The 25,463-nt window shown below is 42.7% G+C and overlaps 1 protein-coding gene across 1 annotated transcript; it reads right to left on the reverse strand.

The window, feature by feature from the left end:
* Positions 1-600: 600 nt before the first annotated feature.
* On the reverse strand, positions 601-17,405 carry COA7 (cytochrome c oxidase assembly factor 7). The gene is made up of 3 exons (XM_067726153.1): positions 17,223-17,405; positions 13,100-13,240; positions 601-1,844 (listed from the first exon to the last, which is right to left on the reverse strand). Exons 1-3 carry the CDS (start codon positions 17,326-17,328, stop codon positions 1,396-1,398), a joined length of 696 nt encoding a protein of 231 aa, XP_067582254.1. The 5' UTR covers positions 17,329-17,405; the 3' UTR covers positions 601-1,395.
* Positions 17,406-25,463: the final 8,058 nt, after the last annotated feature.

A 25,463-nucleotide genomic window follows, 5' to 3' on the forward strand; every position in this document is an offset into this window, starting at 1 on the left:
TGTGGAGCACGGGCTCTAGGTGCGCAGGATTCAGCAGTTGTGGCATGCGGGCTTAGCTGCTCTGCGGCATGTGGGATCTTCCTGGACCAGGGCTCGAACCCGTGTCCCCTACACTGGCAGGTGGATTCTTAACCACTGTGCCACCTGGGAAGTCCCTGTTTCCACCTTCTGGCTTTTGTGAATGCTGCTATGAACATGGGTGTACAAATACTTCTTGGAGACCCTGCTATAAATTCTTTTGGATATATACCCAAAAGTAGAATTACTAGACCATATGGTAATTCTATGTTTAATTTTTTGAGGAATCGCCATATTGTTTTCCATAGTGGCTGCACCATTTTACATTCCCACCAACAATGTATAAGGCTTTCGATTTCTCCACATCCTCTCCAATACACGTTGCAAAACTGAAAGCCCGAAAACATTGTGATGACAGAAATAATGATCATGTCATCAGCTGGCAAATGACAAGCTCGCCCCCTAGTGTCAAGTAAGGAAGATAACAGAAAAAGCAAACATTCTTAAAAGGCACAACCACCACAAAGAACATAATCTCTACCTTACCAAGAATCTGGAGCGAACACTAATAACACAAACTACTAATCAATCAAAATAGTTTATTCACAGGGACAATTAAAAAGGTTCAGCTCTGAGGGACAAAACGTATCACCAACCCTTGCATACAAATCCCTAGCTGAAGTTACCTTATTAGCTGTGCCAGATGAGTAGCCTGGGGATGTTAATTTTTAACGTGTGAATGTCTCCACTAAAGGAAGGCTTATGTTGTATCCTCTTTAGCAACCCTGAAGCATAATGGCCTTTAACTGTTACGTCACACGTAACTCCCAATCTCTGAATTTGCTGAAAGATCTGACTCTAAAGGCAAAAAGGAAGCCCACACCAACGATTAAGTCAGAGGGTGGCAGTCATTGACTATTTAACTGTTCTTAGCTCCTTAAACCCGCTATTATGTAAATCAAGATACTTTCTGATTTTTTAAGCCCTCCCAACTAAAATAATGATGATAATGATGATGATGTCTGATTCTTTCAGGCCCTGTGGCTGCTAATTTTTCCAACTCCCTGCTCTGTCTCTCCTGCCCACCCCTCCAATCTCTATGGCTCACTGGTTTGCTGTTTTTCACAGAGCTGCAAGAGTTTGAGAACCAAAATCCCATCAATGTGGATCACACCAGATAAAGGAATACTGATTGAAGTACACATTTCAGACTATATCCCCGTAGGTGACACTCTGGGGCAATGGGTCTATACAATCAGAGTTATTGATATTAAATCCCAGCAGGGATTTCTGCTCCAGCAGGTCGACCTCCAAGGGCTGCATCAGAAGTAGGAGGTGCCAGCCTCAGGCTGACTGCTGCCTAGGAGGGCGGCCACACTACCCAAACGTTACAGGCTGGACATTTTTCTGCTGCTCTTTGTGCAGCTGTCGGGCCCGACTTTTTAGCTCTTCAGCCTTAGCTTCGTCCTTATCGACACCATCCCCCAGCTTGTACATGCGGCTGGCATTGGCACAGGCCCAGACATGGCCTAGGTCACAGGCTTTCATTGAGTATTTGCATGCCAGGCCCATGTCCTTGGGAAAGCCGGGGGCGCCCTGCAGGAACATGGTACTGAGGTTGAAGCAGCTAGAGGCATAGCTGCCATCACAGGCCCTTGTGTAGTAGTCTCTGGCCCTCTCCAGATCGGGCTGGCCATCCTCATTGACCTGTCCATCATGTGCCAGGAGACCAACGTTGTGGCATGCCTCCAAGGACTTCTTTCCCGGCTTCTCACATGCCATCAGAAAGCAGCTGGAGGCAGCTTTCAGATCCTGGGTTAGTCCACCTGGGAGGAAGGAAAAAAAAGTCAACCTAAGCCAGGGCAGAACCTGAATGTCTCAGGCCAAAGTCAGGGAGCAATTCCTGAATATAGTTTATAAACTTTGAACTAAGGCAGCACGAAAAGAAGATGGCCTGGTATACTGCACAGACTTTCCAGCTTTTTTAGCCATGGAATCTTCTGTTCAAATGGTATCTTATAAGGAAGCTTAAACAGGTAAAAAGGGTGAAATGATAATATCTACCTCTGGGGGTAACAGCAAGATCATAGGATCTTATAAGCACTTCATTAAACGCTTAATTTTAATATATACTGAATGTGTATTATCTGCCAATTAATATGCTAGGTTCTAAGGAACAGATGCTGTCCCTGCCTTTGTGAATCCTGTGGTCTAATGAGACAGACATTAAACAAGCACACAAGTAAATGTATGATTATAAGTGTGACAAGCATATGGAGAAAAAGTACAGAATGCTATGAGAATGTATCAGGGCTCTGAACTAGGAGGCAAGGTCAAGGAAAGCTTCCCCAGGGACTTCCCTGGTGGCGCAGTGGTTAAGAATCCGCCTGCCAATGCAGGGGACACTGGCTCGAGCCCTGGTCTGGAAAGATCCCACATGCCTCAGAGCAACTAAGCTCATGTGCCACAACTACTGAGCCTGTGCTCTAGAGCCCGCGAGCCACAATTACTGAGCCCGTGAGCCGCAACTACTGAAGCCCGCGTGCCTAGAGCCCGTGCTCCACAACAAGAGAAGCCACTGCAATGAGAAGCCCGCGCACCGCAATGAAGAGTAGCCCCCACTCACCACAACTAGAGACAGCTTGGGTGCAGCAACGAAGACCCAATGCAGCCAAAAATAAAATAAAATTTAATTTAAAAAAAGGAAAGCTTCCCCAAAGAAGGGACATTTGAGCTGTGATATAATGGAAAAAAGAAGGAAAAGAAAATAAAATATGTAGTGGAGAAAAAGAAAAGAAAAGAAAAGAAAAAGGCAAAGAAAATTGTTCCAGGCAGCAGGAATAGGATACAAAGAGAAAAGGAGCCCATGTGGCTAGAACCCAGAAATCGCTAAGGAAGGGAGGCTGGAGGGCAGGCAGGGGCCAGATCATGGAGTGTCTGATGGGTCTCCTTAAGGACCTTGCACTTAATCCTAGGAGCAATGGGAAACTGCTAATGGATCATTTTAAGGAGAGGTGATGACAGGGCTCACTTTTTTCTTTGTTTTGTTTTTTAATGGAACATTTCAAATCTCCAATCTCAAAAAGAGAAACATTTTAAGTATCTCAACGTTTTTAAAATCATTCCAAACATACCACCTAGAAATAACTATCATTATCATTAAGAGGACACCATGCCAGTCATCTTCATAGCATGTGTTCAAATTAAATGTCAGCTGGCTGAATGGACAGCTAGACAGAAGCAGAGTTGACCCTTGAATGATATGAGGGTTAGGGGCGCCCACACAACCAAAAATCCAAGAATAACTTAAGAGTCAGCCCTCCCTAAATGTGGCTCCTCCACATTGGCAGACTCAACCAGCAGAGGACTGTGTAGTACTACTATAGTATTAATTATTGAAAAAAAATATACCTGTAAGTGGACCTGCATAGTTCAAACCCATGTTGTTCAAGGATCAGGTGTATTCTGAAAAACTGGATTACCCGTGCTACTTGTAAATAAAAAATTTAACTTTGATTTTACTTGTATTTATCGTTAAGACAACCAAACTGAAGTGAAACTGAAGAAACTGCTAACTTCAAATGAATATTTCAACAGAGAAATTTCCTAAATGAGCCCCTAGAGTTATAGATTATTAAAAGGTTAGCATCACTGTTTTGTTTTTTTTTTTAACCAAATTTCAGACAGTATTGACTCATGGGGATGTTGTCACCTCACACTTCTCCCTACCTCTCTTGCCCTGCTTTCTATTTTTTGTTAGATATGTTATTTCAACTTCGGGAGACACAGAGCACAGTGGTTACCGAAGCCTGGGCTCTGCAGCCAGAAAACCCAGGCACCAGTCCTGGCTCCATTACTTGCTGGCAGTGTGAGCTTAGACAAGTTACTTAAACTCTACAAAGCCTCAGTTTTCCTCATCTGTAAAATAAGGACAATAGTATCTACTTCATATTCTGGAAGCTTAAATGTGTCATTACAAAGAGCCTAGTACGTAATAAGTGCTCAGTAAATGCTGTGGCATTTTTATGCCATAAAGGTTTATATTATTTACATTCTATTCAGTTACCCTAATTAGCCCAACATTCATTCTAAATGGGATTCTGCTCATCACCAGTCTTTTCATCAGAGCTCCTCCATTTCTGAATTATTTCTCTTGATTCACCTACTTACTGATTATCAGATAGATTTTTCTAGAAAAGCGTATAGCTTCTACAGCCTCTGAGTTCTTTCAGTTTTGAGAATGCATTCTTGCCACCTTTCTATTTAAACAGTATATAATTAGGTCTTGCTTTTATATCCAGCCTGATAAACCTATGCCTTTTACTGGAGTGTTTACTTAGATTTAATACAATTCTTGATATAGCTGGGTTTAAGTCTACAACCTTATTTGTTTCCCATTTGTCCCAAATGTTTTTTGTTCCTTTTTTCCCTTTCTTACAATTCTTTTGAATTGTATATTTCTAATAGTCCATTTCATTCTCATCATTGGCTTTTTAGTAATACTTCTTTTATCAGTAGTTTACCTAGTGAAAATACTATGTATACTTAATCACAATCTACCAAGAATTAATATTACAGCACTTCACATATAATGTAAGAACCTTACAATAGTACACGTTCATTTAACACATTTCTATCCTTTGTACGACTGCTGTCATGTTTTACTTCTAAATATATTACTTATTTGTTTGACTTCTATATAGTGTAAGCCCCATAACATATAACTATTATTTTTTTAAGTCAAGCTTTTTTTTTTTTTTTTTTTGCGGTACGCAGGCCTCTCACTGCTGTGGCCTCTCCTGTTGCAGAGCACAGGCTCCAGACGCGCAGGCTCAGTGGCCATGGCTCACGGGCCCAGCCGCTCTGCGGCATGTGGGATCTTCCCGGACCGGGGCACGAACCCGTGTCCCCTGCATCGGCAGGCGGACTCTCAACCACTCTCAACCAGGGAAGCCCATAACTATTATTTTTGCTTTAGTTTTTTAAAGACATTAAGAAATGAGGAAAAAATTCTTACATTTACATGTATATTCCAGTGTGCTTTCTTCTTTTGTATGGATCCTAGTGTCCACCTTTTTATCATTTTCCTTCTACCCAAACAACTTTTCTTAACTTTTCTTGTAGTGTAGGTCTGCCAGCGACTCATTCACTCAGCTTTTGTTTATCTGAAAATGAATTTATTTCATTTATTTATTTATCTTTTTGGCTGTGCCACGCAGTTTGTGGGATTTAGTTCCCTGACTGGGGACTGAACCAGGGCCCTCGGCAGTGAGAGCGTGGAGTCCTAACCCTTGGACTGCCAGGGAATTCCCCATCTTCATTTAAAAAAATATTTTCAGGGGTGGGATAGGGAGGGTGGGAGGGAGGGAGACGCAAGAGGGAAGAGATATGGGAACATATGTATATGTATAACTGATTCACTTCGTTATAAAGCAGAAACTAACATACCATTGTAAAGCAATTATACTCCAATAAAGATGTAAAAAAAATATTTTCAATAAAGTAGGATTCAAGTTTGACAGTTTTTTTCTTTCAGCATTTAAAAGATGTTCTTTTGTCTTCTGGCTTACATTACTTCTGATGAGAAGTCAGTGATTATTCTCACCAATGTTCCCCTCAATGTGTCTTTTTCTCTGACTGCTTTTAAGATTTTCTCTTTACCTTTGGCTTTCAGCAAATGGTAATAATGTGTCTAGGTATGATTTCATTGGTTATCCTGTTTGGATCCAGTAAGCTTCATGGATCTGTGGAGTGATATTTTTCATCAAATTTGGAAATTTTATACTGTTATTTCTTCAAATACTTTTTTCTGCCCCAATCTCTTCTCTTTCTGGACTCCAATATACGTTATGTTAGATTAAGGGATAGTGAACCCCACAGGATGAGGCTCTGTGTTTTGCTTTTTCTCTCTCAGTGTTTCAGTTTACATAACATCTTCAATCCTGTCTTCAAGTTCACCGATCTTTCAAATTCACTGATTATTTCCTTCTGGTATGTCCAATTTGCTATTAAGCCTGTCCAGTGAATTTTTCATTTCAAATATTATGTTTTTCAATTGCAGGATTTCATTTGGTTCTTTTTAATAGTTTCAATTTCTGTGATGAGACTTCCCATCTGTTCATTCATTGTGTCCATCTTTTATTTAAACCCTTTAATAAATTTATTTTCCTTGTTTAAAAATATTTGACTGCTAATTCCAACATCCCTGTTACATCTGGGTCTGTTTCTATTGACTGCTTTTTTTCTGTTTAGCAATTTCTTACTTTATGCTGGACATTGTAGATGCTACTTTGTTCACTCTGGTTTGTTGTATTCATTTAAAGACTGTTATACTCTGGTTTCTCTTCAGATCACATAAATCTTTCACCTTTTACTAAAGACTGTTGAGTTTTGTTCTCACAAGTAACTAATTCACTGGTGAATCAGCCTGATCCTTTTGAGGCTTGTTTCTAAGTTTTGGAACCTTTCTGCAGTCTGTATTCAATTCCACTCTGGCTGGTGGAATTCAAACAACTCCCAACACTGTGAAACCTCTGGAGTCTCTTTTCAGTTCACACCTCCCCAGTAGCTTTTCACTGCAAGGTCTCTCAGAGTCTCCTCCTATGCATGTGCAGCTTAACACTGAGCCAAAGACTTAAGAGCACCCCTATGTGGCTATCTGGAGCTCCTTCTCTGTGTAGCTCCTTCTTCTCTGGTATCCTGTCCTGCAAACTCTGGCAGCCTCAGTGGCCAGAAACTCTGACCTCTGCCTCATCAGTTCAGCAAGACTATCATACTCTACTTGGCTTCCACCTCTTTGTGCCTAGTCTGAAAAGTACCTCCAGGCAAAAAGCCAAAGCAATCATTCATGGGGCTCATCCTGTGTATTTCCCTTTTCTCAGGGATCACTGTACTGCACTGCCTATTTTCCAATGTCTGAAAATAGTTGCTTCATATATTTTATTGAATCCATGGTTTATGTCCTTAAAAGTTCATTTTAGTTGCCTTATGGAAAGATTAGATACCTGCATTAATGAAGCAGGAGACGAAGGTGGCTTGGATAAATATGGTAGCAGGAAAGGGAGAGACAGGACAGATCTGAAACATATTTTAGAGCTAAACTGGCCACAAGCTACTAGGTAGGGAGAGATACCACTTGCTAAACTGGAAGACAAAAGGGGTGCAATATGTGGGAGGAAAAGAAAACAATTAAGATTTCTATATTGGATTTGTTAAGTTTGCGATGCCTGTAAGAACTCCAAGTCAAATTTTCCAGTAAACAGTCAACTATATGCAGTCTCGAGTGGTTTTGCCTAGAGATAAAGGTTTGTTTGCAATTATCATCACTAAGTTATTCACTGCCACATCCTAGAGACCACCACTATTAATTTTTGGTGTATTTCCTCCTACTACCTTTTCAATGTAGTTTGGTCTTGTTTTTACATGTTGTAATCATGTGTTTGTTCTTCACTCCCCATTAGAAACCCATCTTCATATGTTTTATTAAGAATATTTCATCAAAGAGATGTATCAGAATTACTTTCCCCTTCCTTTTAAATGGCTTCACAAAAATAGTTCAAAGCTGATTTCACTGATGAAAACACCTGGGCAAAATACCTTGGGACACTCTAAGTGTTCAATCCAAGGTAACTTCTGCAGCAACCAACACAAACCAGACCTGTTCACACTGACAGAATGTTTTACAATTTAACAAAGCAGTCACGTGTGAGTTCATTTGATGCTTAGAAAAATCCTATGAATAAGGTGTGAGCTGACCTTATTACTCCAATCTTGTCACTGAGGTATTTGTAGCTCAGGGAAGGAAAATGCCTTGCCTGATACCACACTGTCCATTAGTGCTCAGGATGAAAAGTGACCTCCCACTCTTCCCCCCTGCCCCAAGCTATCCTTGATAAAAGAGTTATTAACCAGTCTTTGTCAAGAAAGGACACTGGGTGTGTTTTCAGAACAGAGGGCAAATTCTTAGGCTCAGAACTAGGCAGGGGGGTCAACAGTATTGGCTTTTAGACATGGCAGGGCCCAAGGTCTCCTAACTAACAATCCAAAAGAGTCTGAGTAGCAAAGATCAGCTAATGGGATCTCCTGTGACGACACCCGACCTCGAGGAAATTATTTAACAACGTCAGCTTAACAGAGGATTAAGTATTATTCTCTAAACACTCTTGTGTTCTTTCACCTGCTTACCTGCTCTCTATTCTGAAGAGAAGACATAACTCTATTCTACCTCCAGCAAATAAAATCTGCTCTGTCCTTTAAGAACCAGTTTCAATGCCTCCTCCTCTCAGCACCCCCTGATGATGACATGCTCCCAGAACTGAACCCCCAAAGTACTTTACATGTCTCTCTATAAAGATACTTATCGGGGCTTCCCTGGTGGCGCAGTGGTTGAGAGTCCGCCTGCTGATGTGGGGGACGCTGGTTTGTGCCCCGATCTGGGAGGATCCCACATGCCGTGGAGCAGCTGGGCTCGTGGGCCGTGGCTGCTGGGCCTGCACGTCCAGAGCCTATGCTCCGCGGCGGGAGAGGCCGCAGCGGTGAGAGGCCCGTGTACCGCAAAAACAACAATAACAACGACAAAAAGATACTTATCAAGCTCTCCCAGGTTAACAGGTATTAGTATAAATACTTCTTCCCTGGGGAGGGGGTAAAAAAAAAAGATTTCTTCCCCCACACTGGTCCATCTTTGCTTCACTGTACAGAGTAAATACTAAAAATTTGCTCAACAAAGGAGCACTTAAGAAAGAAAAAAGTCTCAGTGCACAACCATTAATCATATAAGTTTGTCAAAGAGAAGGGAAAATAATTTCACAACCTCCACAACCTCTTTTGTTCTCCTTAATTCAATAAGGAACTAAAAGTCCCTGTGGAAAATGTAGTAAAATATGATATAAAGACAAAAGGAACCCAAAACTTTACCAAGACACAAATTCAGAGACTAAACAACTAGGAACATTTTTATTTTTGCACAGTATATTATATAGCTGAGTTCACATCATACGTAACTTTGTGTTCTGCTTTCTTCACTGAACATTGTATCATAAATCTTTCCTGATGTCAACAAAAATTATTTAAAAATATATATTTTTTCTTTTTTCACATCTTTATTGGAGTATAATTGCTTTACAATGTTGTGTTGGTTTCTGCTGTACAACAAAGTGAATCAGCTATACATATACATATATCCCCATATCCCCTCCCTCTTGAGCCTCCCTCCCACCCTCCCTATCCCACGCCTCTAGGCTGTCACAAAGCATCAAGTTGATCTCCTTGTGCTATGCAGCAGCTTCCCACAAGCCATTCATTTTACATTTGGTTGTGTACATATGTCAATGCTACTCTCTCACTTCATCCCAGCTTCCCCTTTCCCACTGTGTCCTCAAGTCCATTCTCTAGGTCTGCGTCTTTATTCCTGTCCTGCCACTAGGTTCAACAGTACCACGTTGTAGATTCCATATATACGTGTTAGCATACGGTATTTGTTTTGCTCTGACTTCCTTCACTCTGTATGACAGATTCTGGGTCCATCCACCTCACTGAAAATAACTCAATTTCATTCCTTTTTATGGCTGAGTAATATTCCATTGTATGTATGTGCCACATCTTCTTTATCCATTCATCTGTTGATGGACATTTTGGTTGCTTCCATGTCCTGGCTGTTGTAAACAGTGCTGCAATGAACATCATGGTACATGTCTCTCTCTCTTTTTTTTTTTCTTCTGCGGTACGGGGGCCTCTCACTCTGTGGCCTCTCCCGTTGCGGAGCACAGGCTCCGGACACGCAGGCTCAGCAGCCGTGGCTCACGGGCCTAGCTGCTCTGCGGCATGTGGGATCCTCCTGGACCGGGGCACGAACCCACGTCCCCTGAATCGGCAGGCGGACTCCCAACCACTGCGCCACCAGGGAAGCCCATGTCTCTTTTTGAATTATGGTTTTCTCAAGGTATATGCCCAGTAGTGGGATTGCTGGGTCATATGGTAGTTCTATTTGTAGTTTTTTAAGGGACCTCCATACTGTTCTCTATAGTGGCTGTTATCAATTTACATTCCCACCAACAGTGCAAGAGGGTTCCCTTTTCTCCACACCCTCTCCAGCATTTATTGTTTCTAGATTTTTTGATGATGGCCATTCTGACCGGTGTGAGGTGATACCTCATTGTAGTTTTGACTTGCATTTCTCTAATGATTAGTGATGTTGAGCATATTTTCATGTGTTTGTTGGCAATCTGTATATCTTCTTTGGAGAAATGTCTATTTAGGCCTTCTGCCCATTTTTGGATTGGATTGTTTGCTTTTTTGATATTGAGCTGCATGAGCTGCTTGTATATTTTGGAGATTAATCCTTTGTCGGTCGTTTTGTTTGCAAATATTTTCTCCCATTCTGAGGGTTGTCTTTTCTTCTTGTTTATGGTTTCCTTTGCTGTGCAAAAACTTTTAACTTTCATTAGGTCCTATTTGTTTATTTTTGCTTTTATTTCCCTTACTCTAGGAGGTGGGTCAAAAAGGATCTCGCTGTGATTTATGTCAGCAGAGTGTTCTGCTTATGTAGAAACACTATTTATTTATTTATTTATTTATTAAATAAATAAATAAATTTATTTATTTAAAAAATATATTTATTTATTTTCGGCTGCATTGGTTCTTCATTGCTGCACACAGGCTCTCTCTAGTTGTGGCAAGTAGGGGCTACTCTTTGTTGAGGTGCGTGGGCTTCTCAACGCGGTGGCTTCTCTTGTTGCGGAGCACAGGCTCTAGGCGTGCAGGTTCAGTAGTTGTGGCACGCGGGCTCAGCAGTTGTGGCTTGCAGGCTCTAGAGCACAGGCTCAGTAGTTGTGGTACACAGGCTTAGTTGCTCCGCGGCATGTGGGATCTTCCCAGACCAGGGCTCGAACCTGTGTCCCCTGCATCAGCAGGAAGATTCTTAACCACTGCGCCACAAGGGAAGTCCCAAAACATTATTTTTTAATGGGCTAAATAACATTCCAGCTGCTGGAAGTAACATTATTTATTTAACTAAACTGCTACTGTTGGCACATAGATTTTTTTTTTTTTGTGGTATGTGGGCCTCTCACTGTTGTGGCCTCTCCCATTGCGGAGCACAGGCTCCGGACGCGCAGGCTCAGCGGCCATGGCTCACGGGCCCAGCCGCTCTGCAGCATGTGGGATCTTCCCGGACCGGGGCACGAACTTGTGTCCCCTGCATCGGCAGGTGGACTCCCAACCACTGCACCACCAGGGAAGCCCAGATTTTTTAAAAAAATAATTAATATAATGCAGTTATATATTACTTATAAATTATAAATTAATGAAAATAAAATTCTGCCGGATAGATAATGCTCGGGTGAGAATCTTTGCATATAATCTTTATTTGCATTTCCAGTTATTTCCTTAGGAAAAGATACTAGGAGAGTTACTAGGCCAAAGAAATGCTCCTCTGTTCAAGCAAGGGAACCTGATATTCCTATTAATGCTAAACTTTCTTCAACTTTGAGACTACCATAGACCCCATGTCCCATGTGAAGGGAGAAATAGCCCACACAGCTCCAGAGATTTTAAAAGACATCCTCTTGATCAAACTTTCACTGAACATCCTTCTAACCAGGCTTCACTGGGTACTGGGAACAAGGGATCATCCTCAAGGAGCTCATGATCTAGTGAGCAAAAAAAGAATTGCCTGTCTAAGGTCATATTCCCTATTTGTGGTGGTTTTAAAATATGCCCATAAATTTTTTTTTTAATTTATTTAATTCATTTATTTAAATAAATTTATTTTTGGCTGCGTTGGGTCTTCGTTGCTGTGCACGGGCTTTCTCTAGTTGTGGTGGCGAGCAGGGGCTACTCTTCGTTGTGGCATGCAGGCCTCTCATTGCGGTGGCTTCTCTTGCTGCGGAACATGGGATCTAGTCGTGTGGGCTTCAGTAGTTGTGGCACACAGGTTCAGTAGTTGTGGCATGCAGGTTCAATAGTTGTAGCTCACAGGCTCTAGAGCACAGGCTCAGTAGTTGTGGAGCAAGGCTTAGTTGCTCCACAGCACATGGGATCTTCCTGGACCAGGGCTTGAACCCGTGTCCCCTGCACTGGCAGGCAGATTCTTAACCACTGCGCCACCAGGGAAGTCCCAGCCCATAAATTCTTGATATTCCTTCTTTCAACAGGTGGAATTTAAGTTTTCTCCAATTAGTGTAAGCTAAACTTACTGACTCATTTCTAATAAACAGAGTGGAATAGAAATGAAAAGTGTGTGACTTCCAAGGGTATAGTATAAAAGACACTGTGGATTCCATCTTGCTCCCTCTTTGGATCACTCACTCTGGAGGAAGCCAGATGCCATGTCACCAGGACATACAAGTAGCCCATGAAGAGATCCATGTGACAAGGAACTGAGGTCTCCTGACAACAGCTGGCAAGGAACAGAAGCTTTCACCAACAGCCGTGTAAGTGAGCCAGCTTAGGATTGGAAACTCTGGTTCCAGTCAAACCGTCAAAGGACTACAGCCCTGGCTCCCTGGCTAATGTCTTGACTGCAACCTCACTGAGAGACCCTGAGGCACACAGCTCAGCCACTCCCAAATTCCTGACCCACAGAAACTATGTGAAATGATAGGTTTGTTGGGATAATTTGTTATTTAGCAATAGATAACTTAAACACTACTGAATACCAACTGCAATTAGGTCATGAGGAGAAAAGCAGATGGAAAGGAATTAATTATTGGTCCCTTCCTCTGTGCCAGGCACATGCTGATGCCTTTACCTACATCACCTTATTTAATCCTCACAACAAACCTGTGAAGCAAGTACTATTTTTTTCTCCATTTTACAGGTGATATAACTGACGCACAGAGTTAATGTGACCGGCTCAAGGTCCCACTACTTGCAAACAGCATTCCTTAAGGTCTGCCTGACTTGAAAGGCTGTGCTCGTCCCTCCATCACTTTGCTAAACTCTTGACTCCAAATTTTCCTACAACATGCTTCCCCAATGCCTGTGAGGACCCTTCTGTAAAGAGGGCTCAGTATGAGCCTCAGGACGTGATGTCAGCACTACCATCAATGATAAGGACCAAAGAAAGCAGGCCCCTCCTTACCTTTCCCAGTCACATAATAGGCCCCCAGTTTGTAGCAGCTATCACTGTGTTTGTTCTCTTCACAGTTGAACTTCAACACCTTGGCAGCCTCATCAAAATTCTTCTGGATCCCTTCCAAATAGTCCACCAGCCGATAGCAACCTGTGAGGAAAGGGCAAAAGCCGCTGTTCAAGTCTGGGGCAGTGGGGAGGGTCTAGGTGTGGCAGGCCAGATGTGCCTTTTATTGAGGACCAGCCTCTCTCCTAAAGAGCGCAGGTAGTGTTCAGCCACTCCTACAAATGGCACTGTCCGCCCTCAGCCTAGGACTGAGCAATGTACAGACTGTGGAGACCTTGGCCCCACACTGGCTCCACCACTCACCGGCCCTCTGTTCCGCCCAAAGATGCACTGGCTTCTATAATGAAACTCTGCTAGCTTTGGAACTTCTCAGGAAGCTCAGCAGTAAAACAGTGAGAACCAACAGGGTCCATGGGCTGGTCTTCATAGCTGCAAGAAAGGGATGCTTTGATGACTATACCTTAATCCTTGGCCAGGCTGGGTACATTAAGAAGAAAGAGTCGAAATGGCAGCTACCAAAGGAGTTGGAAGTAGACTCCCTCTCCTTGGCAGTCTCTGGTCCCTCCTTAACATCTCTCTCCTCTGTCCCTTTTTTTTCATCCACAATAACACCCATCTCTTGTTCATTTTCATTCAACGAATATTTGAGCATCTATCTGCATCAATGTACAAGGCACTGCTTTAGTTGCTGGGAACACAGTCACTTGCCTGCCTAAAAATTACATTGTAGAGGAGGAAATACAATAAATAAGTAAATAGGTTAGCAAGATGCATTCAAATCTTAATAAACAAATATGACTGAACTATAACAGGATGATAAGATAGTTCGTTGTGCATGTTGGGGGAATGGTTAACACAGACTGGGCAAGATCAGGGAGGGCCTTATTGGGGACTTCGATGCGTGAGCTGAGATGTGAATAACATGAATGAACTAGCTATTTAAAGACAATGAAATGGGAAGGAGGCAGAAAGTCTCAGGCACAAGGAACAGTAAATAAAAAGACCCAAAAGAGGGAATAAGCTTGGCACAAATAAGGTATAATGTGGCTGGATCCAGGAAGAAAGAGGCAGGAAGTGAGGAGAAGGTAGGGACCAATCACAGGGCCTTGTAGAAGATAGGAAGAAATTGGGATTTTACTCCAAGTCAATGGCAAACCACTGGAGGGTTTTAAGAAGGGAAGCAATACGATTCGATTTGGGTTTTTTTTTTTTTTTTTTTTTGCTGTACGCGGGCCTGTCACTGTTGTGGCCTCTCCCATTGTGGAGTACAGGCTCTGGACGCGCAGGCTCAGCGGCCATGGCTCACGGGCTCAGCGGCCATGGCTCACGGGCCCAGCCGCTCCTCGGCATGTGGGATCTTCCCGGACTGGGGCACAAACACGTGTCCCCTGCATCGGCAGGCGGATCCTGAACCACTGCGCCACCAGGGAAGCCCCCGATTTGCATTTTTAAAAGGTCATTCTAATATATATGTTTGTATGTGTCTGGATGAATATGGAGTAAGTTAAGTGTGAAGGGACATACTCCAACACTGATAATAACAAAAATGTGTTATTTTGTCATTTAAAAAACGAATAAACATTTAAAATAACAAAATAAAAATTTAAACATCAGTCTGTGAGTTGAGAATAGATCTTAAGTGAGTGACAGTGCAAATGGAGAGCCAAGTTAGAAGGCTATTTCAGTAATCCAGGTGAGAAATGATGATTTTGAACACTAATATAGAAGTAGCTATAGTAACTACAGCCTCCTCTCAGGCTCTCCTTCTAAAGTGCCGCAGCCTGCCCTTCTTATATGCCCACCCTCCCCTACTTCACTGCTCCGTACATCTCCAGAGTACAAAAGCATGTATGGCTCTCCACTGCCTACAGAATAAAGTATAAATGCCTTTCCGTAGCATTCAAGGTCTGAAACACTCCATAAACAAGACGAAAAGACAACCCTCAGAATGGGAGAAAATATTTGCAAATGAAGCAACTGACAAAGGATTAATCTCCAAAATTTACAAGCAGCTCATGCAGCTCAATATCAAAAAAACAAACAACCCAATCCAAAAATGGGCAGAAGACCTAAATAGACATTTCTCCAAAGATATACAGATTGCCAACAAAAACATGAAAGGATGCTCAACATCACTAATCATTAGAGAAATGCAAATCAAAACTACAATGAGGCATCACCTCACACCAGTCAGAATGGCCATCATCAAAAAATCTAGAAACAATAAATGCTGGAGAGGGTGTGGAGAAAAGGGAACCCTCTTGCACTGTTGGTGGGAATGTAAATTGATACAGCCACTATGGAGAACAGTATGGAGGTTCCTTAGAAAACTAAACATAGAACTACCATATGACCCAGCAATCCCACTACTGGGCATATAGCCTGAGAAAACCATAATTCAGAAAGAGTCATGTACCACAATGTTCATTGCAGCTCTATTTACAATAGCCAGGACACGGAAGCAACTTAAGTATCCATCGACAGATGAATGGACACAGAAGATGTGGCACATATATACAATGGAATATTACTCAGCCATAAAAAGAAACGATATTGAGTTATTTGTAGTGAGGTGGATGGACCTAGAGTCTGTCATACAGAGTGAAGTAAGTCAGAAAGAGAAAAACAAATACCGTATGCTAACACATGTATATGGAATCTTAGGGGAAAAAAATGGTGCTGAAGAACCTAGGGGCAAGACAGGAATAAAGACACAGATGTAGAGAATGGACTTGAGGAATGGGGAGGGGGAAGGGTAAGCTGGGACGAAGTGAGAGACTGGCATGGACTTATATACACTACCAAATGTAAGGTAGATAGCTAGTGGGAAGCAGCCGCATAGCACAGGGAGATCAGCTGGGTGCTTTGTGACCACCTAGAGGGGTGGGAGGGAGACACAAGGGGGAGGAGATGTGGGGGATATATGTGTATGTATAGCTGATTCACTTTGTTATAAAGCAGAAACTAACACACCACTGTAAAGCAATTACACTCCAATAAAGATGTTAAAAAAAAAAAAGGTCTGACACACTGTGGCCCAGGGTCCCCGTCAATCTTATTTCTGACTACATTCTGACTTCAACCTTTCAAAAGAGCATTTTCTTCTCTTCCTCTGCTCCATTTTATCAACACTACTTGCCTATCCCTCCTGACCTCTTCCAGAAGTCTTCCCCAACCATTCTGCTCCTCAGTGACTCCAACTCCTGTGAAATCTCCCTACACTCAGGGCATAGACCAGCCCTCAAAGAACAGCCCTGAGTTCTTTTTAAGCCATCTTACACTGCAGAGCAACTCTGTGTAGTTGGTCAGCTTCAAGCTAGACTGCAAGCTATTTGAAGGTAGGGCCAGTGCCATTTTTTTTCCCCTTTATAAAAATGAAGTAAGAAGAAGAAAACCACCCAAAGGTACTGGCTGCTCTGGGTGGCCCCTTCTGGACATCACCATCCACCCACACACTGAAGTCAACTCAATGTTCCCAGAACACACGGGACACATTCACGCCTTAGAGCCTTTTCACTAGCTGTTACCTCTGCCTGGCATGATTCTCCCTTACCTTTTTCAACACTGTTCAAATGCCACTCTCCCAATGATTCTCCCTGACGTCTCAATTTAAAATTGCCCTCCTGAACTCCTGATACCTCTCAGTCAGTTCTTCTTCCCATTGCACTTACTACGTTCTAACAGAATATCTCATTTATTTTCTTATGTTTCTTGTCCAGTACCCCCTACTAGAATGTAAGCTCCACGAGGACAGGACGTTTTATCAGTTCACTGATGTAGCCCCAGTCCCTCTACTCCAAGCGCCCGCGCGCTTCTCTTCTTTCCAGCCCGGCCTCTAGGCTCGGTGCCGGCAGAGTAAGCCCCGGCTGCGAGCCCCGCAAGTCACGTGGAACCCATCCTGCCCCTCCCCAACACACAAAGAGCCGTCCGCGTCCTACAGACCCCGCGTGTCCGGCCCGCGGCTCCTTCCAGATCCTCTCAGAGGTCGCTCGCGCGACCCGTCCAGCCCCCCGCCCCTGCGCACCGAGCCCTCACATGTCCTTAGGGCCGTGCAGGCGGCGCTCACCGTCCGGGTTCTTCTCGCGGTAACACTGGTAGTTGCACTCCACCTCCATGTTCTCCAGAAAGGACTTCACCTGCTCCTCGTCCTGGAAGTCCACCACGCCCGCCATCGCTCTTGCTCGCCCAGCCAAAATCACCCAGCCACTCTGCCCCTGGCCACGCCGCCCGCCCCCCCCACCCCACCTCACGGTCACGTGAGCCGGCGGAGGGGCGGGGCCTGGGAGCGGCGTGCCGCCGAGGTCCGCGGTCACCCGGGCGCCCGGAAAGCACCGTTCCCGGAGCCTAGGCTCTCCTCTGTCCTCATGCTGTTAGTCTTTGGCCGTCCCATCTTTCCCTCTGGTCAGCCCAATCCTGAAAGTGGTAGCAGTCTTTCTGCAGCACTTTGTCCCAGCCTTGTGGTCTTAATGCTTCTCTGCCTGCAGTCATTGATTCCATTCATTCGTTAATTCGGTGTTCCCTAAGCGCCTCTGTGTGCGTCACCAAGTGCTTGGTTTTAGTAATACAACAGCTAGGAAGTATGGCCCCTGCCTTTAAATAGCTTGCAGTTTAGTAGGAAGGCATTTGTTTATTCATTCAGCAAGTATTTTGAGCACCTACTATGTGCCAGATGTAGCTAGACAAACCAGTGTTCATAAGTCTGTATAAATGCAATGAAAAATCTGGTTCATCTCTGCTTTCCTCCCAGACCTACCCCGTGCCTCCAACATGAATGACCTAAGGAATGAATGGCTATGGAAGATGATAACTGGAACACAGTAGCTGTACTGGTTGCAGTAATAATACTGTTATAATAGCTAATGCTTAAACAGTGCTGAACTTTGTTCCAGATTCTATTCTAAGCTTTATACTAATTCTCATGGCACTCATTGTGACCCTATGGGGTAGGAATTATTGTTATCCCCATTCCCCCAATGAGGAAACTGAGGTACAGAGAGGTTAACTTGTCCAAGGTCACACAGGAAGTGAGAGAGTTGTGCTGTAAATCTTTTTTAAATAAAAGAATGAGGTGCAAGAGGAACATGTCAAAGACATGGGAAAGAGGAGAGGAACTTCAGCTGGTTTTTGCTTTTTCTCCTGCTCAGAATCATTGGTTCCATAGTGCCTAGACTGAAAGCTCTCCAAAGACAGTCAGTTCCTATTCATCTTTGAGTCCCAGCCATTCCTCCTCTAGAGCCCTCAGTGGAGCTCAATCCATGGTTTCCCATCACCTATAGCAATGCTTCCCAAATGGCTTCATTATTAACCTATCCCTAATGGCATCAGAGAGTGGACAACTTCCAACCACGTCCTTATTGTAGAGCAGCTTACTGTACGTGGGAAATGTCTTTGAAATCCCAGTTTTATTTTAAAATTCATTTGTTTTTACATTCAATTCCATAATACATCCTTCGTAGCATAACACATTCCAGTTGCTATGCCACATTTACTAGTGGTTTCTCAAACCCCCAATCACCTTGGGAGATTCCCTCAGTACACATGTCTCAGATAGAGAAGCCCCGACCTTTGATTTTGAGTTCACCTTCCTTTGGCTGGCCTCCAAAACCCTGTACAATCTGATTCTAGCCTCATCTCCTGCCTCTCCTCCCCCATATCCCACCCAACTTTCTGTTCTCTGGATGGGTCCCAGGTTTGTGTCCCTGTTTACTATTGCTCTTGATGCGTAGACTACCCTTCTCAAATCAGAGAACTTCTCCTCTGTAATGTCTTCCCAGATGCAACAACCATACACTCCTAGAGTAGATTTAGATCCTCTAACTTCAGTGTTCCACCCCACTTGGTCTATTCTGATATAATGTAGTAGGGGATGACTGGCTTTGGAGGGCAGACAGAGCTCAGTCAGGGTCTATGTCCTATGTTTACTAAGTTGTGACCTTGACCCAATCACATTTGTGAGCCTGATTCCTCTTCTGTAAATGAAGATCCCTTGTGGGCTTCCCTGGTGGTGCAGTGGTTAAGAATCCACCTGCCAATGTAGGGGACATGGGTTTGAGCCCTGGTCGGGGAAGATCCCACATGCTGCAGAGCAACTAAGCCCTTGTGCCACAACTACTGAGCCTGCACTCTAGAGCCTGTGAGCCACAACTACTGAGCCCACGTGCCTAGAGCCCGTGCTCTGCAACAAGAGAAGCCACCACAATGAGAAGCCTGCACACTGCAACAAAGAGTAGCCCTTGCTCACCACAATTAGAGAAAGCCCACACACAGCAATGAAGACCCAACGCAGCCAAAAATAAATTAAATAAATTAAAAAAAAAGAAGATCCCTTGTATGGCTGTCAGTAGGAATAAAATTGCATGTATGCAGTATGCTTAGCACAGTGCCTAGCTCAGAGTCATTCCTGTTCTAGAAATGTTTCTTGTCAAGCCCCAAAAGTCATGAAAGTCTGTGTCCCAACCAGACTGTGAGCTCTATATCTGTTGTGCTGGACACGGGACCAAAAATAGAGCAGAACTTGGTTGAAGGTAATGTAGATAACTAAAGTCAGGGACTGGGCCACAAATATGTAATATTTTTTCCTTAATCATATTTGCTGAGTTGAACTGCATTGAAATGAGACAGCCTAAGCAGTAGAGGGCGATAGAGCGTTGGAGAAAAGATGAAAGAGAGGCTGGGCCAAGTTGGTCACATATTTTTAAATGAAATATAATGTCATCAAAAGGACAGCTAGCTTCTTTTTTTAGGCCTGTCCTTATCTCTGTAGTTTTATTCCCCTATATTCTTATAAATGCTTGCATTTACTTTTAAAAATATTTATTTTAATTATTCAAGTGATACATGAATATATGTTTATTGTAAATTAATCTTATGTTTTTCACCTAATAACCCTTTTTGATAAGCATGATACAGCTTGTAGACTGTTGCAGAGAAACTGAAGGTCCGAGAAGTTAGGTGATTTACCCTAAAACACACAGTGAGAGGACCAGGAGAAACCAGGCCTCTTGGAATCCTAGCAACCATCCCAGATCCTAGAGGAAAGAATTCAAGGGCATTATAGTTCTCACTTCCTGACTCCAGACTTAGATTCAACTAATAATATTAATTGGTCACTAATTATGAGTTTAGTACTTTAGATATATTATCTCATTTATTCTTCACAACATTACACTTCATTCGTTCAACATTCCCTGGATGTTTAATAATATAATGACTAGGGCTTAAGGGATGCAAAACTGAAGAATGCAAGATTTCAACAAGAACATGCAATTCTTAGAAGAGCAAAAGCACTTGTCAACAAATATATGGTGAGATGCTCCTCCTAATCATTAAAGGAAGGCAAAGTTAAAACGGTGCAATATTTTTCATTTCATATTAACAAAGATTGGCATCCTGTGTTTGTGATGGTGCTGAGAAACCAGCACTGCCATACGCTGTTGGTGGGAATATAAATTGATGCCTCCTCTTTGGAGAGCAATTTGGTAATATTTATTAACATTTAAAATGTGATTATAGGACTTCCCTGGTGGTGCAGTGGTTGAGAATCTGCCTGCCAATGCAGGGGACACAGATTTGATCCCTGGTCCTGGAAGATCCCACATGCCGTGGAGCAACTAAGCCTATGCACCACAACTACTGAGCCTGCGCTCTAGAGCCCACGCTCTAGAGCCTGCGAGCCATAACTACTGAAGCCTTAGCTCCCTAGAGCCTGTGCGCTGCAACTACTGAGCCCTTGTGCTGCAATTACTGAAGCCCGTGTGTCTAGAGCCCGTGTTCTGCAACAAGAGAAGCCACCGCAATGAAAAGCCTGCGCACCACAATGAACACCCAATGCCGCCAAAACTAAAATAAAATAAAATGTTAAAAAAAAAAAAAAAAAAGTGCTTATATATTTTGGGAAGGGTGGGAGAAAATATTTGCAAGCCATCTTTACCACAATGGACATGTATCCAGAACATATAGGGAACACCTACAGCTCAACAATAAGAAGATAACATTTAAGAAAATGGGCAATGTATTTGAGTAGACATTTCACCAAAGAAGACATATGGATAGGTAACGAGCACACAAAAAGACACCCAGCACGGGGAAATGCAAATAAAAATCCACAATGAGATACCACTATAAAATTACTAGAATGGCTGTAATCAACAAGACGAACAGTAGCAAGTGTTGAGGATGCAAAAAAAAAAACTGGCACCCTTATACGTTTCTGGTCAGAATGTAAAATGCTGCAGTCACTTTGTATTTTTGTTTGTTTGAATTTCACTTTGTTTAAGGACGCTTAAAATGAGATCTATCCTCTTAACAAATTTTTTTTTTTTTTTGCGGTACGCGGGCCTCTCACTGTTGTGGCGTCTCCCGTTCCGGAGGCTCCGGACGCGCAGGCTCAGCAGCCATGGCTCACTGGCCCAGCCGCTCCGCGGCATGTGGGATCTTCCCAGACCGGGGCACGAACCTGTATCCCCTGCATGGGCAGGAGGCCTCTCAACCACTGTGCCACCAGGGAAGCCCTTAACAAATTTTTAAGTGTACAAATATATTATCGTTGACTATGTGTACAATGTACAGTGTTGTACAGCAGATTTCTAAGAGCTTGTTAATCTTGCTTAACTGAAACTTTATGTCCTTGATTAGTAACTCCCAGTTTCCCCTTCTGCCCAGCCCCTGGCAACCATCATTCCTCTCCTAGATTCTATGAATTTGACAATTTTAGGTACCTCATATAAGTGAAATCATGTAGTCTTTCTCTTTCTATAACTAGTTCATTTCACTTAGCATAATGTCCTCAAAGTTCATGCATGTTGTAGCATATTGCAGAATTTCCTTCTTTCTTAAGGCTGAGTAGTATCCCATAAATAAATAAATAAATAAATAAATAAATATATGTATATGTATGTGTGTGTGTATATATATATATATATATATATATATATATATATATATATATATATATATATATATAACACTTTCTTTATCCATTCACCTGTCAATGATATTTAAGTTGTTTCCACATCTTGGTTAGTGTTGTGGAACCAAACTAAAATGAGTCACTTATGTCAGGGACAAAATGGAGATGGTCAAAGCAAGCACATAAAGAAAACTTAATCTAATCTTACTGGAATTTACAGCTCTTCTCAGAAATCAGCAGAGGATACCACCCAATCCTCAAACACCAAGTCTGTTCACACTATTTCTAGACTTTGTTCCCCTGACTCAGCTACCTTGATCCAAATAAGAAAGAAGACCACTAGGCAACCAATCAGCTGAAAAAAACCAAATAACTTCCACACTTACACCATAAAAATCCCTTAGTCTGCGAGCAACTCAGAACTCATCGCTCCTTGTAGCCTTGAGTTTCCTCACTTGCAGGTTGAAAGCCTTGCAATAAACTCATCTTTCTGCCTTGTTTTATTCAGTATGCAGGGTTTGATTTTTGACACTGTGAATAGTCAAAAACAAACTCTGTGAACAGTGCTGCAATGAACATGGGGAGGTGCTAATATTTCTTCAAGAGGCTGATTTCAGTTCTTTTGGATAAATGCTCAGAAGTGGGAACACTGGATCATATGATCATTCTATGTTTAAATTTTGGGGGAATCTCCATGCTGTTTTTCATAATGGCTGCACCATTTTGCATTTCCATCAACAGTGTTCAAGGGTTCCAATTTCTCCATATCCTCGATGTCACTTGTTGTCTTTTGTTACTTTTCATAATAGCCATCCCAATAGTTGTGAGGCAATAACTCACAATACTTCATTGTGGTTCTGATTTGCATTTTCCTGATGATTAGTGACCTCTGAGGCATCTTTTCATATACCTGTCGACCATTTGCACATCTTTGTGAGCTAAGGACCACTCAAGTCCCTAGCTCATTTTTAAATCATGTTATAAGTTTTTTGCTATTGAGATGTAGGAGTTCCCCACATATCCGGGAGGTTAACCCCTTATCAGATATCTGGTTTGCAAACATTCCCTCCCATTCCATAGGTTGCCTTTTCATTATGTTGGCTGTTTCCTTTGCTGTGCAGATGCTTTTCAGTTTAATGTAGTCCCATGTGTTTATTTTTGTTTTTGTTGCCTGTGCTTTTTGTGTCATTAAAATGTGCTTACATTTTTGACCCAGAAATTCAACTTCCAAAAATGTATCCTACAGAAATTCTTACACAAATAAATAAAATTTGCTGCAGGTTTTGTTGTTGCTGCTGCTGTTATAATAGAAACAACAAATATCCAAGGATAAGGGCTTTGACTACAATGTAGATATTTTAAAAAAATGACAAAGGTCTTTTCTACCAACCTTGAAAGATGTTCAAATATATTATTAAGTGAGAAAAAAATTGTATAGAATAACTTAATTTTTGTTTAAAAATAATCTTTTTATATTCATAGAAAAAAAACCTGAGAGAAAATACACTGAACTGTTAATAGTTAACTTTGAGCTGGGAGAAAGGGAGGAAATAGTGTACAAGGAACTTCCAGTGTTTGTATTCTATCTTTATTTTTATAATGTTACTTTTGTAAGCAGAAGCAAACAATAAAAGAAAATTTTATGGAGATGATGTCTTTTCTGGACATGTTCACTGTCTTATGGGTCATTTCAGGATAGGTATTAATATATCGATTTTATAAACGAGGTTCAGAGAAGTAAAGTGATTTCTTCAAGGTCACGCAACCCGCCAGTTCTCCCCCAGAGGTCAGTTGACAGTGAGCTGACAGGACGCGCCCGGTGCTGAGAGAGGACCAATCACGTCTGCTGTGAGGTCACTTTGAAGGCCTGGGATTGGCGCTGGTGTCTAAGCTGAGCCGGCAGTCAGCAGCCCATGCAACTGCGGGTGGCAGGAGGCTCAGGATGATTACGCTTTCCTGGGGTTGTTCCGGGGGCACTAGTTCTGTCCTCTATAGGTCCCCTGGGGACCCTCAGCACTGGGTGCGTTAGCCGTGGAGACGCCCTGCCCTTCTCGCTGTTGCCAGTCAACCCCCCAAGCCCGTGCCAGCCTAGCCTGCAGCTGCTCTCCCTGCATCTCTCCCACCGAACACAGGAAAAGGCCGTGACAGGTGCCAGTCCTGTTCAGACTCCCGTTTCAGCAGCGGTGGTTGCATATCATAAAGTCCCCGCATGACCTGCCTGGAGCCAGCACAAGCAATCAGAGACAGGCTTCATGCAACCTCTACTTCCCTGCCTGTCTTTGAGGGTCCCAGGCTGTGCTGCAAGCTGGAGAGGGCCCTGCTTTATAGAGGAAAAGAAGGAGGGCGGTCCAGAGAGAGGAAGGGGTTTGGCCCAGAGTACACAGCAAGTTAATGACAGAGCCACAGACCCCTCCTTCAGGACAGTAAATTGGATGGTAAACTTTCCAAATTTACCCTCACCTCCTCCTAACAAATACCTTCACTCTTCTCTGCCTCTGGCTTCCTCTGTGTCTCATGCCTGTAAAGCATCATCTGAAGCAGCAAGGTTTATCAAGAACGATAAGGACTTTAGAATCACACTGACCTCGGAATCCCACACTTGCTGTAAGACCTTGGACTTACCTGGCCTTATTTTCCTCTCTGCCATGGGATGTTAATCTCTACTCTACCTTAAGAATAAATGAGAAATTGGGAGGCAGTTTGGTAACTTAGTGGTTTTCAAAGTATGATCCCTGGACCATCAGCATCAGAATCACCTGGGAATTTGTTAGAAATGAATATTCTCCAACCCTACTCCAGATCTGCTGAATCAGAAACTTGGGGGCCCAGCAATCTAAGTTTTAACAAACTCCCCAGGTGATTCTGATACATGCTAAAGTTTGAGAACCACCAGTACACAAAGGGTAAGACTCCTGGGTTTGGAGTCGGGCATTTATGGGTTCTTCTGAAAGTGTCTTTGTTCTGCCTGTTACTATTTGGGAGTCCTCAAGCAAAGCATTTCACCTACATGCTCCTTAGTTTACTCATCTGGGAAATGGAGGTAATGGTTCTCTCTACGTAACAGTGTTGTTTATTTATTCATTCAACAAAATTTTTTTGAGTGCCTATTATGTGACAATCATTCTTCTAGGTTCTAGAGATACAACAGTGAACAGAACAGACAAAAATCTCCGACCTCATGTAATGTACATTCTAACGAGACTTTGAGGATTAATTAATATAATTATAATAATGTATAAAGCTTAGTACAACATGGGCACATATTAAGCATTCAGCAAATGGCAGCTATTATAAATGGTGGAGAAATTGCTTGTAAGCAGTGAAATGCTCTATTAGACTAAATTGTGAACTCCTAAGAATTGTCTGATTCATGCCTGTGTCATCAAAATCTAACATAGT

Source organism: Pseudorca crassidens, chromosome 2 (assembly GCF_039906515.1).
Source record: "Pseudorca crassidens isolate mPseCra1 chromosome 2, mPseCra1.hap1, whole genome shotgun sequence".
Classification (NCBI taxonomy): Eukaryota; Metazoa; Chordata; class Mammalia; order Artiodactyla; family Delphinidae; genus Pseudorca; species Pseudorca crassidens.

Bases quoted from the DNA above. Each gene is read 5' to 3' on its own strand.
- COA7 (XM_067726153.1), bottom strand. From the start codon at position 17,328: ATGGCGGGCGTGGTGGACTTCCAGGACGAGGAGCAGGTGAAGTCCTTT. The intron at 13,241-17,222 runs GTGAGCGCCGCC...CTTTCCTCACAG, and splicing joins CCGCGAGAAGAACCCGGACG to GTTGCTATCGGCTGGTGGAC. The intron at 1,845-13,099 runs GTAAGGAGGGGC...CCTTCCTCCCAG, and splicing joins CTATTATGTGACTGGGAAAG to GTGGACTAACCCAGGATCTG.